Source organism: Dermacentor silvarum, chromosome 9 (genome assembly GCF_013339745.2).
Source record: "Dermacentor silvarum isolate Dsil-2018 chromosome 9, BIME_Dsil_1.4, whole genome shotgun sequence".
NCBI classification, from domain to species: domain Eukaryota; kingdom Metazoa; phylum Arthropoda; class Arachnida; order Ixodida; family Ixodidae; genus Dermacentor; species Dermacentor silvarum.
In genome coordinates this window covers 142,163,036-142,178,891 of record NC_051162.1, presented here as the reverse complement: position 1 = coordinate 142,178,891, position 15,856 = coordinate 142,163,036, and the positions used below count along the sequence as shown (strand labels likewise).

Sequence of the window (15,856 nt, the reverse complement as noted above, 5' to 3'; positions counted from 1 at the left end):
GCCGTGTGGAGATAAGAGACGGTGCGGGCGAGCGACGAGCGCGGTTGTTGGCAGAGTAGAAGTGCACCCCCCCCCCCCCCGCTCCCTCCGGTGCTGCCTTCCCGCTTCCTTGCTTGCGCGTGGAAGATTGAGTGGAAAGTTGCCCTTGCGCCCGGTTGCAAGATAGGCCTTTGGTGCCGGAGCGCAGCGTCGCCCCGCCTCCCTCCCTCCCTCCCATACCCCCGCGGCGTTCGCTCCGTGATAGCGCGCGGCGAAGATTTTATCTATACGGAACTTCACGGCGACGACGACGGCAGAAATCCGGTTGAAGTGTCCATATAATTGCTATCACAATAAAACGGCCCTCGCTCGTTTCGCTATTTCCTTCGCTACTCTCCTTATCGGCTGGTCTCGCCTCCTCGCCGAGTGCTTCTCGAAAGGTTACGTGACATACGCCCTCGCCAACGCGCTTCTCAAAACACTGCATACTTCCGGTCACGTCCACACTAGCGGCACATATACCGACAGCGAACCGTCCGCCAGTGCCATAGAACGTCTGCCGTGCGAGAGGTGTCCAAAGTAGACGGCAGTTCGGCCGGCGCCCCGCCCGATGCACCATCAATGGCCCAATCGACGACCGCGAACCTGCGCGCCTCCGCCACCGGCAACGAAAACATCAGCTGCAGCCGGGAGACGACGGGCTCGGCTGTGCTCACATCGCAGCCGACAGCGCCGCTAATATCAGCGTATTTTTCTTCTTTCTGTACCAGTATTGCGAAGACCGATAACAACGATAAGAAAATATTGCGGCTTGTGAGCGTCGGTATTTCATTCAAAGCACCGTCCGTTTTAGCTTTGAAGGGAACCAGAAAAGGTCTACCGACGATATCGGCCCAGTCGAGCGATCAGCGGCGGTGAATCTGCCGCACAAATGAGTCCCGGTCTCATCCTCTCTACGTACGGCAAGGAAATCTCGCCGTTTGCGAGCAAGAACCGCTGTCGAATGGCGGCCCGCGAATGGCAAACGGCGTGCGATGAGTTACCGTGCCGGTAACGTGGACTCAGCGCTTCTCGGCTACCCGCTGTTGCTGCGGTGCCAGCCCGTGTTATGCGAAGCGTACCGATATAGACCCTGTGTTGCACGGACGTCTGGAAAGGCCAACACTGTCACACTCTGTTCGCGCAGCTAATCAGACCGCTAAGCACGACTGTGTTGGAACGCGAGCGATTTGGCACTTGCGTTGCGGGCTGTAATTACCGATTCGCAAGGGCGCACAAACGAGCAACACGACGAGGAAGAGCAGAAAGCGCGCGTACCTGCTAGCAGACTAACCGGACGTCGTAGGTTCTTGTTCAATCAACGGACATCGTTTCCGCAGTTGACATCACCCGATTCCCCCTGCTGACATCGTGACGACCGCTGGGGATATACCGGAAAGGCGAGGGGAGGAGACCGGCATTGTTTTTGTGTGTGTGTGTGTGTGGCACTCCCGCAGCGCGTAGCGCTCCAGCGTTTGTCATCGTTGATCGTGACGGCATTCTGAACTCGATGAGCATTTACTTGAAAGGTTCAAAAAATATCTGAGATGGTTTAGGGGCCCTTTAAAGACACGGAAGACCATCGTCGAAGTGTTATTGGACCAGCGCACGATGTGCGATCGGTGAGAGTCGTGCGACATCGTTCGAACAGCAGCAGGCAACGAACGGTACCATCCTTTGCCAATTAAGACTTCTTTACTTCTCCGCTCGGTGGCATCGGGTGCCACACCATAAGACGCACAAAAAACCAAGGGGATTGCTGCGCACACCACACACTGCGAGCGAGTACCAGTAGCGCGAGTCGGCCCACACCGCCCACCATTCGTCGGTCAGAAATCGAAAAACATCGAAACCCAGCAGAAGACTCTGCTCTGACGGAACGGTTCGGCACGGCTCATTCAAGGAGAGAGAACCGGCTTCCTCAATCCGAAAGAACCACCGCTCACTTACTGAACCACGGCTCCCCCGGTCTTCAAAATAGCGGCCCGCTCCTGAGCGCTCAGGAGTGAGCCGGATCTTTAGAAGAGCGAGGGAGCCGTGGCTAAAAGAACGGCTGGCTCCTGAGCGCTCAGGAGCGAGCCGGATCTTTTGAAGAGCGAGGAAGCCATGGCGAAAAGAGCGGCTGGCTCCTGAGTGCTCAGGAGCGAGCCGGATCTTTTGAGCAGCGCTTTTGAAGAGCGAGGGAGCGGTGGTTCAGTGAGTGAGCGGCGGTTCTTTCGTTCTTCAGCCGAAGGCGAGGGGGTGAACGCGACTCTTGCGAGGAAGGGCGGGAGGGCAGTTGCTTTCTCGTACCGCTAATACATGTCGACTCTTGCGAGGAAGGGCGGGAGGGCAGTTGCTTTCTCGTACCCCTAATGGATGGCGCGGAAGTCGCACCCAGCAGAACACCCGGCTCTGACGGAAAGCATCGGCACGGCTCTCTGAACGCGAGAGAAGCGGCTCCCTTTCTCCAAAAGAACCGCCACTCACTTTTACTGAACGTCCGCTCACTCGCCCTTTAAAAATAGCCGCTCACGAGATCCGGCTCGCCCCTGAGCGACCCATCTCTACTCTAATTAGAAAAGTAGTCACGCCTTTCTTTTAACGCAATAGCGTTAAAGGCCCGCCACAGAAAATCCAGCGTCCGCTTCGGCGTCTGTGGAGAAGGAAATCATCCCGAACTACCCCGACTTCGCAGGCCCTCCGCCTGGAGCAGTGGTGCTGGCAAACTAATCGAATTTCTCAATGCAAAATGCGTCAGAAAAATCGTAAAGTACGTCGTAACCATAACCTACCGACGTGATAGTGTCGCATTGTAATTTGAATATAGGAGAAAACATAATTCTGTTACGCAGAAACTCCAACACAAGCCCCTTTTCCAGCACTTCTGCCACTCATACAGCGGCACGCCACGGCTTGCTCCTTGCAAAACTACCACCCAGATGGCGCTTGCCTCCTCGACAGCCTTGGGAGCCTACATGCAACGCTGTTTGCATTGCAGAACAGCGTTGCATGTAGGCTCTCTACGGCAACCGCATGCGAAGGCGAAGGTGAAGAAAAAAGAAAGCTGCAGTTGCCGGGAAGCCTGATAAGCAGCCTGGGATGTTTGAATGCTATTGCGTTCCACTCCTAAAGGCGAAGCTTAAGCATCCTCAAAATTTTTTATATCATCATCCAATTGATTACGGTACGATCTAAACTGAGGAAAAAGCTCAGCATATTTAGTTTGAATAAACTTGTAATATAAGTTGTTCTTCTCATCGATTCTTAAAAGAAGGCCTGAGCTTATCCAAGGTTTCCAATTTTTTTCCGTTGCTTAACGCGGATGGCAGGATAACAGGCTGCGCAGAGTGGTTTTAGAATATGAAATAATATTTCGTTGACCTTGTTTGCGTCGCTGCACCTAAACACTTTTTTTCAAGAGATATATTCAATTTGTTCCCGTAATCTGGACAAGCTTTGTTGTGTTATTTTCGGTACAAAGTGAGTTAATTTGGCCCTCTTACTACGTACACGTCTTTTAGAACAAAGAAATAAAGGTACGTGATCACTGAGATCAGACTCTGGCAGCGTCAGCGGTGGCGTAAGCACATCTTCTAATCAAGCGTATGTGGAATCTTTGCAGTGGACGGTCTTCCAGAATTTGCCTCTGACCAAAAACGCCGGGACCGCCATCTATCCAACTGCACTGCAACCTCGGATTTATCAGTTTCATCAGGGGGTGGCGTTTTTCTCGGACAGCTGTTGGCACGGCTACACTCTGGCAGTGGCAGCGGTGGTGTAAGCACATCTTCTAATCAAGCGTATGTGGAATCTTTACAGGTGGGTTCGATCTTTTCACATTACCTTAAGCACAGGAAGTGCTCTTATTTTTATTACTGCTGCTGCTGCTGCTGCTGCCAAGAGTGCTTTGGGATATGAAAGTTGTCTTGTGAGTGTGTTGCCGTTTTGGAACTGTCGACCACTCAAATTGTACCAGTTAATCGTACCTTGTATCGCAGTTACACTAGCCATGTCTAAGGGTTTGAGTAAACTCAATGAGGAATTAAAACGCGACATAAAACAGGAGATCCGAGAATCGCGTGAAAGTTTCGAGCGAGACCTCAGGAGGGATATCAGAGAAATGAAGTCTAGCCTTTCCCTCATAAATACATGTTATGAAGATATGAAGGCCTCCTTAAGCGAAGTACGAAAGGAAAATGTAGAACTCAAAGCAGCGGTGAAAGTGTTACAGGATGAACGTGATGTTCTTCGCGCTGGTGCTAAGGAACACGAGATCAGGCTCGTTCAAACCAAGCAGTACTCCAGGCGACTCAATGTGGAGGTAAAGGGCGTTCCGCACTCACTGAACGAAACTGTGCTAGAAATAACTAAGACACTTGCAATAGCCATTGGAGCACCTCTTGTGGACGGTGACATTGAGGCGTGTCATCGTGTTCGATCTCAGGATGTAAATCAAGCATCGAATATAATCATACAGTTTACGCGCCGTGAAAAACGGGACAGTTTCCTACAGAGAGCAAGGAAACAAAGGGTTACTTCAGCCGATCTCGCCTTTGCTTCTCATGTTCCAGTATATGTGAACGAGCACTTGTGCCCAGCACTTAAACGTTTGTTCGGAATGGCGAACGCCAAACGGAGAGAATGTAGCTGAAAGCACATCTGGTCGTCCAATGGGAAGATTTTTGTCCGGAGGTCGGACACGTCGGATGTCGTATCCATTGCCCACATTGAAAACTTGTGTAGAATCGGTGAATTCTTCTTTCTCTGGTTCTAATTGATGGTACAGATCAACATGGGGCTTTCTGCCGACCGACATTAAAGAATTAGTGTTAGCTAACAAACCACGTTTTTCACTTTTTCATCTTAACACCCGCTCCCTCTTAAACAAAGAAGATGAGAGTGAAACAATGCTTGAAACAGTTGGGGCACCGTTTGATGTATTAATGTTTAAAGAAACTTCGTATACAGAACAGTCATGCACCTTTCAGCTTCCTGGATACCAGTGCTTTTTAGCCATCGTACTGAAAAGAAGGGAGGCGGCGTTGGTATTCTTGTAAAGAAACATATTGAATGCGAAATCATTGACGAATTCACTGCCATAACTGCTCATTATGAGATCCTTAGCTTGCGCAGCGGGAGTACAGTGCTCTCTGCTTGTTATCGACCACCTTCAAGAAGTGCACAGCGCTATCTTTCCTTTATTAATAGTTTTCTTGCATATGGCAATGTTCATAACCTGGACACACTTTAGGAGGAGATCTAAATGTGAATATGTTGGTTTCTACGAGTATTTCAAATGAGCTTCAGACAATAATATCAGCAAATGGCTTCATAAATTCAATAACAAGGCCAACGGGAGTCACACCTACATGCGAATCTTTGTTGGATATATTTATAACAAACATGAATAGTGACCTAATTTTTGGAGATGTGATTGTCACTGACATTGCTGATCGTTTTGGTACATTCATGTTAGTACACAAGAACTGCAGTGTATCGAAAACACCAAAGGAACAACATTTCACTCAAGTAATCACGCAAAGACAACTTGAGCGATTCCACAGCTCCATCAGTCAGCAGACATGGGGAAAGTACTTATGAATCTAATGATATTGATATGGCGTACAACAATTTTATAGATACCTTTAAGAATATATATCATCAATGCTTTCCATTGAAAAAGGTACGGAAACCGCGCAAGGCACGAAAACCCTGGGTGAATCAGGATATATTACAAATAATTAGGCACAAGAATGAATTGTATGCACATTTTGTGAAAACAAAAGATCTTGAGGTACTAAAAGAATTTAAAGCATACCGCAATAAGCTTACATTTAAGCTGAAGTCGGCAAAAGAGAAGTACTATATTAACATATTTTGGGGTGACAGTTTCAAAAAGTCAGACCTGATCTGGAAAAAACTCGGACAGCTCCTCAATCCTAACACTGCTTATAGATATTTGCATAATAGTGAGCTTGCAGGCCGAGATCGTTCAGGTATTGAAATGGCAAACGCGTTTAATCACTTCTTTATTGAACAAGGACGTGCGAGCAATGTTAATTCTAGTTCTATTCCTACTACCTCTGACACAAGTCCAATAAATTTCAGCCCTGTGAATTCGCTGTTTTTGCAACATACAGACTGCGTAGAGGTTTTTTCCTGCATCAACTCTCTAAAAAATAGCAAATCAACAGATACTACTGGAATTCAAATTACGCCCATAAAGCACGTACTCGATTATATTTGCCCTGCAATAACGTATATTTGCAATTTCATCTTATGCAGTGGTGTGTTCCCTAAGGCCATGCAAGAAGCGCGAGTAATACCACTGTTTAAAGGTGGCAATAGGAAAGTTATTAACAACTACCGTCCAATCTCGATTTTGCCTGTATTATCGAAAGGTATTGAAAAAATTATGTATATTAGAATTCACTCGTATCTTACTGGCCACAAATTGCTGCACGACTTCCAACACGGTTTCAGGAAACACAGGTCTACTAAAACAGCACTTTTAGCTCAGAAACAAATAATTGCACGGGCCTTCAGTACCGGACTGTATTTTCTGGGTATATATATATATATATATATATATATATATATATAGACTTCGCGAAGGCTTTCGACACGATAAGTCATTCTATTCTCCTTTCTACGCTTCAACAATATGGAATACGTGGAATAGCAAACGATCTAGGGAAATCGTACCTTCCCCAAAGAACTCAATATATCGATGTAAGCAATAACAGGTCATCCTTACAGTCAATACTTGCCGGAGTACCTCAAGCCAGCATTTTGGGGCCGCTCTTTTTCGCAGTTTATGAAAATGACATTGCATTCAGCTAAGAGGACGCCCAATTTATTTCTTATGCAGATGACACGTCTGTTTTTATTACTGGCATGTCGACGGCTGATATTGAACGCGAAACCAACTGTGCCCTTGCAAAAATAAAAAATTGGGCTGATGCCAATATTGTTAAACTGAACTCTAGTAAAACAAAAGTTGTCCTATATGCACCTAAATGTAAAACTATCCCCAGATTACATAATATAAGCATGGGTAATGATAAAATAGAAGTTGTTGGTAATATTAAAATCTTGGGTGTTTTCTTCTCAAGAGATTTAATTTGGAACAAACACATAGAGTACCTCTGTTCTAAAGTTTCTTCAGCAGTTGGTATAATTACTATACTAAGAAATATACTCCCTGTAAAGATTAAAATTTTATTCCACAATTCATTGGTGCTTTCCTTGCTTCAGTATTGTCATATTGTATGGGGTACAACAGGTATTACTAACAAGGTTATAATGCATCTACTACAAAAGAAAGCTATAAGATGTATTGCAATTTTCCTTATTATGAGCACACTAAAGGGTTCTTTGTACAATATAATATTTCTCCTGTGGATCAACTATATGATAATAGATTATTGATGTGTTATAAAACGTCCATCAAGCACAATAATACATACATAACTGACCTTGCAAACCTACGTGCAAATAAAAGTGTACTCCACACGAGAAACAAAGAATTTTGGTTTGTACCAACCCCACGAGCTAAATATTATAAAGAATATTTATACTATACCCTCCCGCATTTATTAAGTAAGTTGCATCAAGAATCATTTGACCCGTTCTGTTACTCAAATACTGAGATCAGACTCAGCCGCAAGTGTCACGAGTACGTGATATATATACTTGTGGGACGTTTAGGCCCTCAGACTCTTCTGTATTCTCTCAAGCGAGAGCCCCACCACCAGGTCCAAAATAGTGATAGTGAGTATGTACAGATGAGAATATGAAGTGTATGAATAATGCTCGCACTATCTATGTCTATATATATATATATATATATATATATATATATATATATATATACTTTGTGACACGTCACCACACTTTCATATATAAAAAGGAGACCCTTCTAGCAACTCATTCAGTTCATTCTAAGAGTGCCCTGGGTGGACCACGGAAAAGAAAGTCGCCAGAAGAACAGCGTGAATACAATGCTCGGCCACGTGTGGTGTTCGATACAGCTCTGCACATTCACGTTCGCAGGGCGGGATGACGACCAATATTTATACGGGGGTGCTGCAGAAAGTACGGCCTTGAGATTGCCATGTTCTCACTGGACCGTAAAGGCCTAACTGTAGCGATGGGAGAACCACTGTTGGTATGCTGATGACACTCGCGTCGGATTGAGATGGCAATTTAAAACGCAAACTGAGGATTTCGTCACATTTATGAATACATGAGACGAGGGCTAAATTATGCGCATGCTCAAATCTGAGCAAGAAAATATACAATTACATTTGGATAGAGGAATTACGTTGTTGAGCATTAGTTGATAACTGTTTCGCCTACCACAGCAGCTTACTCACAATTATCAAGAAGCGCACATATGGCCACGTGGATCACAGGATGCGTCCAACTGTTACTGTTCTGCTAATTTCCTCGCCATCTTTTACTACAAGCACCCTTTTCTTAGGGAAAAAGAAAATGAAACCAGATCGAGCCGACTTAATGTTAATATCTACGCTGAATATGGCATACCATAGAATAAGTTACTTGGAATCATCAGCTACTCAATGGAATCATCAATAAGTTACTGCACCTGGAATGAGTTCTTTCTTCTTCTTCTTCTTTTTTTTGGGGGGTTTTACGTGCCACAACCAGTTCTGATTATGAGGCACATCGTAATGGATGCTTCAGGATGAATTTTGACCACCTGGGGTTCTTTAACGTGCACTACAACGCAAGCACACGGGCGAATCCCGCTGCGGCCGGGATTCGATTGCGCGATCTCGTGCTCAGCAGGTATGGTTCATTTTGAAATGTACTTTCTTACCTTTTTCACATCTTCTAACGCTGGCCTGCCAGGATAATCGAAGTTTGCTTCTGCTATTGCAAGTATAGCAACAAGAATACCAAATATCATTTTTGATCCTCAAGTGACGCAGAGAAAAGGCGCGAAATTTTAAGGACAAGGAAAGGGTATATATATATATATATATATATATATATATTTGCTTGTACGTCAGCGTTGTCGGAGCGTCAATGGAAATGAATTTCCTGCTGTTTTGTCTGTAGTTAAAAGATCAACAAATGCCATCGGCAACTTTAGTCTGAACTCTCTGCACATTAGCCTCACGCATTTACTGTGCTCTTTCATGTGCTCACATAGAAGGCTTATATATATATATATATATATATATATATATAGCTGGTCCTAACTGCTCGCAGGGTTCTAACTGCCACCCAGTTTGACCTCTCAATCCTGGCGTATCCTGTCAATGAACGCCTTTACATTTGGTGGAAGGTGCTGGGTACGAATTGAATCCATCAACGCTGGAACTTCGAAGCCGAACCCTTCAGCCATCAAAGCCCATGCCGGACGATCCCGCCCAGCCTTCTCGAACCATGCCTGACTGCCCGGCACTTCGTCGAATTTTATACGCCGGAGCTACACTGCTTCTTCGTTATTATATTGATACATGCATATTGCGTGTTTCTTATGGACGATGCGCGCGGGCGCCCAGACGAAGAAGACGAATTGCGCTTTGCTCTCGAGCTGTCGGCTGAACTGGCCAGCGCTGCAGCTATCCTGTGTAAATATATTTTGTAAATAGTCTCCAGTACTCAATCCTTCGTTCGCGTAACATTTTGGTGGAGCGTGCCGTTCCCCGTCCTCGCCACGGAGCTCCGCAGCGGCCGCACCGTCCAGCTTTCCACCATGGCTCCCGCTGACGAGACCTCGTCTGCTCCTACTACTCCGACTCCAACCACAACGTACGTCACGGTTGCCACTCCCCGCGATCCTGGCATATTCTCCGGCCAAGATAATGTCGACGTTGATGACTGGCTCGGCATGTATGAGCTTGTTAGCCGCAACAACCACTGGGACCCTACCATTATGCTCGCGAACGTCCTCTTCTACTTGGACGGAACACCTCGTGTCTGGTTCCGGACACACGAGGAGGAGATCTCTAGCTGGGATGCTTTCAAGGAGAAGCTCCGCGACCTTTTTGGAAATCCGACCGGTCGGCAGCTGGCTGCAAAGAAAGAGCTTGCTACTCGAGTGCAGTCTTCTACTGAATCGTATGTCTCGTACATACAGGACGTGCTCGCTCTTTGCCGAAAAGTCGACGCGAACATGGTCGAAGTTGACAAGGTAGGCCACGTTCTCAAAGGGATCGCGGACGATGCGTTCAACTTGTTGATATTCAACAATGTGTCCACCATCGACGTCATTATCAAGGAATGCCGCCGCTTTGAGCTCGCCAAAAGCCGCCGCGTCATTCCGCAGTTCTCCCGGCTCCCTAACACGGCTGCGACGTCCTCCTGCGTCGCCATTACCGCTTCACCCCCGTCCAATGAGACCGTCACACGTATTGTTCGCCGCGAGCTCGAGGCTGTAAGTCCTGCCCCGTTCCATCCACGCCCAGTTGACCCCACCATTGACCAACCAGCCCCGGCGATCTCCCTCATTCAGGAAGTTGTGCGGCAAGAATTTGCCAACCTCGGTTTTCCTGCTGCCTGCTCCGTCTCGCGACCTGACGCCCGACTGGTGCCGACAGCTGCGCCTAGCACCAATCTGTATTCCCCTCCCAGATACCGCAACCCTACAGAGTGGAGAACTCCGGATGACAAGCCCATTTGCTTCCGTTGTCACCGCATTGGCCACGTCGCTCGCCACTGCCGCACCTCCTGGATATCGCCGTATTCGAGCTACTTCTCCCCGTCTCCGCGCCCATATGCCGACCCTCGCCGCTACTCGCCTCGCCGTATGCCTTCTACCTCTGACGTATCCATCGATGACAGTCGTCCCGCTCGCTCACCGTCACCTCTGCGCCGTCGGTCCCCGTCGCCCCAGCCACGCCGCTATTCGTCGCCGACCAATTATGGGTCTTCCCGGACGGAAAACTAGACCATGCAGCTCCTGGGGGTAGCGCTGCATTATCTTCGTCGTGTCAAAATCCCCCATTGACGCTCCCAACGAACCAGAACTTACTTGATGTCCACGTCGACGGTGTCCCTTTGACGGCGTTAATAGATACTGGAGCCCAGGTGTCCATAATGAGTAATAACCTCCGTCGTCGATTGAAAAAGGTTCTCACGCCTGCTACTACACGAGCTGTACGCGTCGCCGATGGCAGCACTGTTGCCGTCACTGGAATGTGTACTTCCCGGATCAGTATCGCCGACCGCCACATTCCAGTTCTTTTTACAGTGCTGACCAATTGTCCCCATGACCTAATCTTCGGACTAGACTTCCTTACGGCGCATTCAGCTTTGATCGACTGTTCTACCGGTACCCTTTGCCTCGAACTTCCTCTACTCGCGCATATTCGTGCTGAACTGCCGAACAACTTTAGTCCGACCGCCTTCGTCCGCCTGCCGCCTAAAACCTTGACTTTCGTCGAATTGCTATCATCTTTCCCTCTGCCCGATGGTGATTACGTCGCTACTCCTGTTCCTGATGTCCTTTTGCTGCGCGATATCACTGTGCCCCACTCCGTCGTAACCGTCGTCGATAACCGGACATGCCTTCCCGTCGTCAATTTTGGACTAACAAAGCAAGTTCTACCCCAAGGCATATCGGTTGCAACGCTGCGCGCTATAGGAGATGACCACGTCACGGCGTTTTCCGTAGACGGCTGCTCCGAGTCTTCACCATGTCCACAGGATGCTATTTGCCGTGACGAAACCTTTAGTCCCATGATTGCTGCGGACCTATTGCCTGAGCAAGCAGCAGCTCTGTGTCGCCTTTTGGTTTCGTACCAAGACATCTTCGACCTCAACAATCGACAGTTGGGCCAGACTTCAAATGTTAAGCACCACATAAATACTGGTGATGCCAGTCCTATTCATCGCCGGCCATATCGAGTTTCTCTTTCAGAGCGTAAGGTTATTCAAGATGAAGTGCACAAGATGCTTGCCAAAGGCATTGTTGAACCCTCGTCGAGCCCTTGGGCGTCGCCCGTTGTGCTTGTTAAAAAGAAAGATGGCACGTGGCGCTTCTGCGTAGATTATCGTCATCTAAACCGAATTACTAAAAAAGACGTCTATCCCTTGCCTCGCATTGACGATGCCCTCGATTGTCTCCACGGTGCCAACTACTTCTCATCAATAGACCTTCGGTCTGGTTATTGGCAAATTTCTGTGGATGAAAGGGACCGAGAGAAGACCGCATTTGTCACCCCTGATGGTCTTTATCAATTCAAAGTTATGCCATTCGGTCTGTGCAACGCCCCAGCCACATTCGAGCGTATGATGGACTCTTTGCTTCAAGGGTTCAAATGGACAACATGCCTTTGCTACCTAGACGACGTTCTCGTATTTTCACCTACGTTTGAGACACACCTCGAGCGCTTATCAGCTGTTCTTCAAGTCTTTCGCGAGGCTGGGCTCCAACTAAATTCCTCGAAGTGTCACTTTGGTCGTCGGCAGATTACAGTGCTGGGCCACCTCGTCGACGCTTCCGGTATTCAACCAGACCCGGAGAAAATTCGTGCTGTCACGTCTTTTCCTGTACCTCAGTCTGTCAAAGACGTCCGAAGTTTTGTAGGACTCTGCTCCTACTTCCGACGGTTCATTAAAGACTTCGCAGCGATTGCCCGACCACTTACGGATCTTCTGAAGAAGGACGTGCCGTTTACCTGGGGTCCCGCTCAAACTGCCGCGTTTTCCCACCTGACCAACATTCTCACCACGCCGCCTATTCTGGCCCACTTTGACCCGTCCTGCCCTACAGAGGTCCGTACCGATGCCAGTGGTCACGGTATCGGAGCCGTCTTAGCCCAACGCCAACAGGGACGCGATCGTGTTATCGCCTACGCTAGCCGCCTCCTCACAGCAGCGGAGCGCAACTATTCGATTACAGAGCGTGAATGCCTGGCCCTCGTCTGGGCGGTTTCTAAATTCCGCCCGTACTTGTATGGCACGCATTTCTCTGTAATCACGGACCACCACGCGCTCTGCTGGCTTTCCTCACTCAAGGATCCTACCGGCCGGCTTGGTCGCTGGGCTCTGCGGCTACAAGAATTTTCCTATGCGGTAGTCTACAAGTCGGGCCGCCTACATCAAGACGCAGACTGCTTATCACGCTATCCAGTGGACGAACCACCCGCCGACCCTGACACCGATGCCGACGCTTGCGTTTTCTCGGTTTCTCGGCTGCCACAAGTCGCCGACGAGCAACGCCGTGATGCCACCTTGCGCGCCATCATTGATCGTTTGGAATCTTCGCCTTCTGATTCGTCCCTTCATTTGTTTGTTCTCCGGGATGGTGTATTATACCGCCACAACGTCCGCCCCGACGGTCCTGCCCTACTCCTCGTCATTCCTCGGCACCTCCGGTCAGCTGTTCTCCAAGAACTTCATGACTTTCCAACGGCAGGTCACCTCGGCGTCTCCCGCACCTACGACCGGATTCGCCGACGCTTCTTTTGGCCAGGCCTCGCCCGCTCCGTACGGAAATACGTTGCGGCGTGTGATAAATGCCAGCGGCGGAAAACACCATCGACGCTCCCTGCCGGGTGCCTTCAACCGCTCGACATTCCTTTGGAGCCGTTCTTTCGCGTTGGCTTGGACTTACTTGGCCCTTTCCCTCTATCAACGTCTGGCAACAAGTGGGTCGCTGTGGCGACAGATTACGCCACGCGCTACGCCATCACCAGAGCGCTTCCAACAAGCTGTGCCACAGATGTCGCCGATTTTCTTTTACGCGACGTGATTCTGCAGCATGGAGCTCCACACCAACTGCTCACTGACCGTGGTCGGACATTCCTTTCAAAAGTCATCGCCGACATACTGCAGTCCTGCTCAACCAGGCACAAGCTGACTACGTCTTACCATCCACAGACCAATGGTCTCACGGAGCGTCTCAATCGAACCCTGACAGACATGCTTGCAAAGTATGTCTCGTCTGACCATACTGATTGGGACCTCGTCCTACCGTATGTCACATTTGCATATAACTCTTCGCGCCACGACACTGCCGGCTATTCCCCGTTCTTTCTGTTGTTTGGCCGAGAACCCACATTGCCACTGGACACATCCCTTCCAACCGCCGCAGCAGAGACCAGCGAATATGCACTTGACGCCATCACCAGGGCTGCCCAAGCTCGCGAAATTGCCCGCGCTCGCCTCCTGACCTCCCAAGCGAACCAGCGGCGTTTGTACGATCGACATCACAGAGACGTTCACTTTTCGCCTGGATCTCTGGTACTCCTGTGGTCACCGACTCGTCACGTTGGCCTGTCTGAAAAACTCCTGTCTCGGTACACAGGCCCATATCGAGTGCTGCGTGCCGTGACTCCAGTTACGTATGAAATCGCCCCAGTCAGTACCAGTGCCCCATCTGCCCCGACTTCCACTGACGTTGTGCATGTCGCACGCCTAAAACCATATTACCCTCCTGTACCCACTGACATTTAGATGCACCGGGACGGTGCTTCTGCCGCCGGGGATAATGATACATGCATATTGCGTGTTTCTTATGGACGATGCGCGCGGGCGCCCAGACGAAGAAGACGAATTGCGCTTTGCTCTCGAGCTGTCGGCTGAACTGGCCAGCGCTGCAGCTATCCTGTGTAAATATATTTTGTAAATAGTCTCCAGTACTCAATCCTTCGTTCGCGTAACAATATATATATATATATATATATATATATATATATATAGGGATGAAATATACACACGTTTAAGAAGCAAAATTCTGCTATTACACGTTCGAGGTCTCGGGAGGCGCAGGTGCGCGTCGAGGAGCTGGAGCTGAAGATAAACAAGAAAACGGAGCCAGGAGCTACCTGGGCAGAGAAAGTCAAAGGTACTGTGAATGCCACAGGTAACGTGGCAGTAACCTCGCAAGTACAAAGCTATGATAGCAGAGTAGAACAGCTTACCTGAGAGGTTATATCACTCAACAAAGCAATATATGAACTTAAGAAGCAAATTCAGAAAACGAACAAAGGGTGACAATGTGGCAGTATCTAAGCCGGTGAGTAGAACTGAGAGCCAGGAGGAAGAAGGCACACCAGTGCCAAAAAAGAAAGCTGTAGTTCCAGAGGTGGAATCGATGTGCTCGGTTCTAGAGGAGATTAAGAATGCGATTAGGGGCCTAAAGGACATGGTAGACAGAGTTAACCTTAAGGCGGACAAAATATGGAAGTGGAAGTTGACAGCCGTGAAAAGGTCTGAAAAAACTACAGGTACAAGGAGAAGATGAGGAATATATGCCCTCGCAAGCCGAAAGCGTTAGAACACTTCCAGGAGTGATGGGTAGTATGCAGTCAAGAGAACAGTGAAAAAAAATTAAATTATGGGGTTGTACTTGCCAAAACCACTATCTAATTATGAGGCACGCCTTAGTGCGGAACACCGGAAATTTGTACCACCTGGGGTTCTTTAACGTGCACCTAAATCTAAATACACGGGTGTTTTCGCATTTCGCCCCCATCGAAATGCGGCCAGTGACAGGGGGTAGCAAGTCAGGGAGTAACGGAAGTTACAATGGACAGCAGAAAGATACTTAGTGTGTGGCACTATAATTGCAGAGGATTTCGCCAAAAAAGAGTGTCATTAGCACAGATAATCAAAACGGTTGAAAATAGCCCAAAATTAATAATGCTGCAGGAAACTCTAGCGGAGGAGATCGGGCTGTCCGGCTTTAACTCCGTCTCCAAAGGCAAAGAACCGGGCAGGGGAATCACCACCCTAGTTAACAAAATTCCCTACATCGAGCATGATTTAAAATTAGGGGCGTGCAACATTGAATATATATTGATAGAAATGGTCCTAAAAAGGCAGAGGTAAAGCGCAAAGCTTATTCTGCCTCAACATATATAGGAGTAACAGC

At 48.3% G+C, this 15,856-nt stretch overlaps 2 protein-coding genes across 3 annotated transcripts in view; both read right to left on the bottom strand.

The window, feature by feature from the left end:
- LOC125939993 (uncharacterized) overlaps positions 1-8,951 on the bottom strand; it is a 59,356-nt gene extending 50,405 nt beyond the window's left edge. The window contains exon 1 of the mRNA XM_049655624.1: positions 8,846-8,951. Coding sequence (XP_049511581.1) covers positions 8,846-8,935 — 90 coding nt within the window. The 5' untranslated portion in view covers positions 8,936-8,951. The remainder of the gene's footprint in view (positions 1-8,845) is intronic.
- The window catches only part of LOC119465036 (organic cation transporter protein-like), a 192,029-nt gene that overhangs the window by 155,029 nt on the left and 21,144 nt on the right, over positions 1-15,856 (bottom strand). The window lies entirely within an intron of this gene.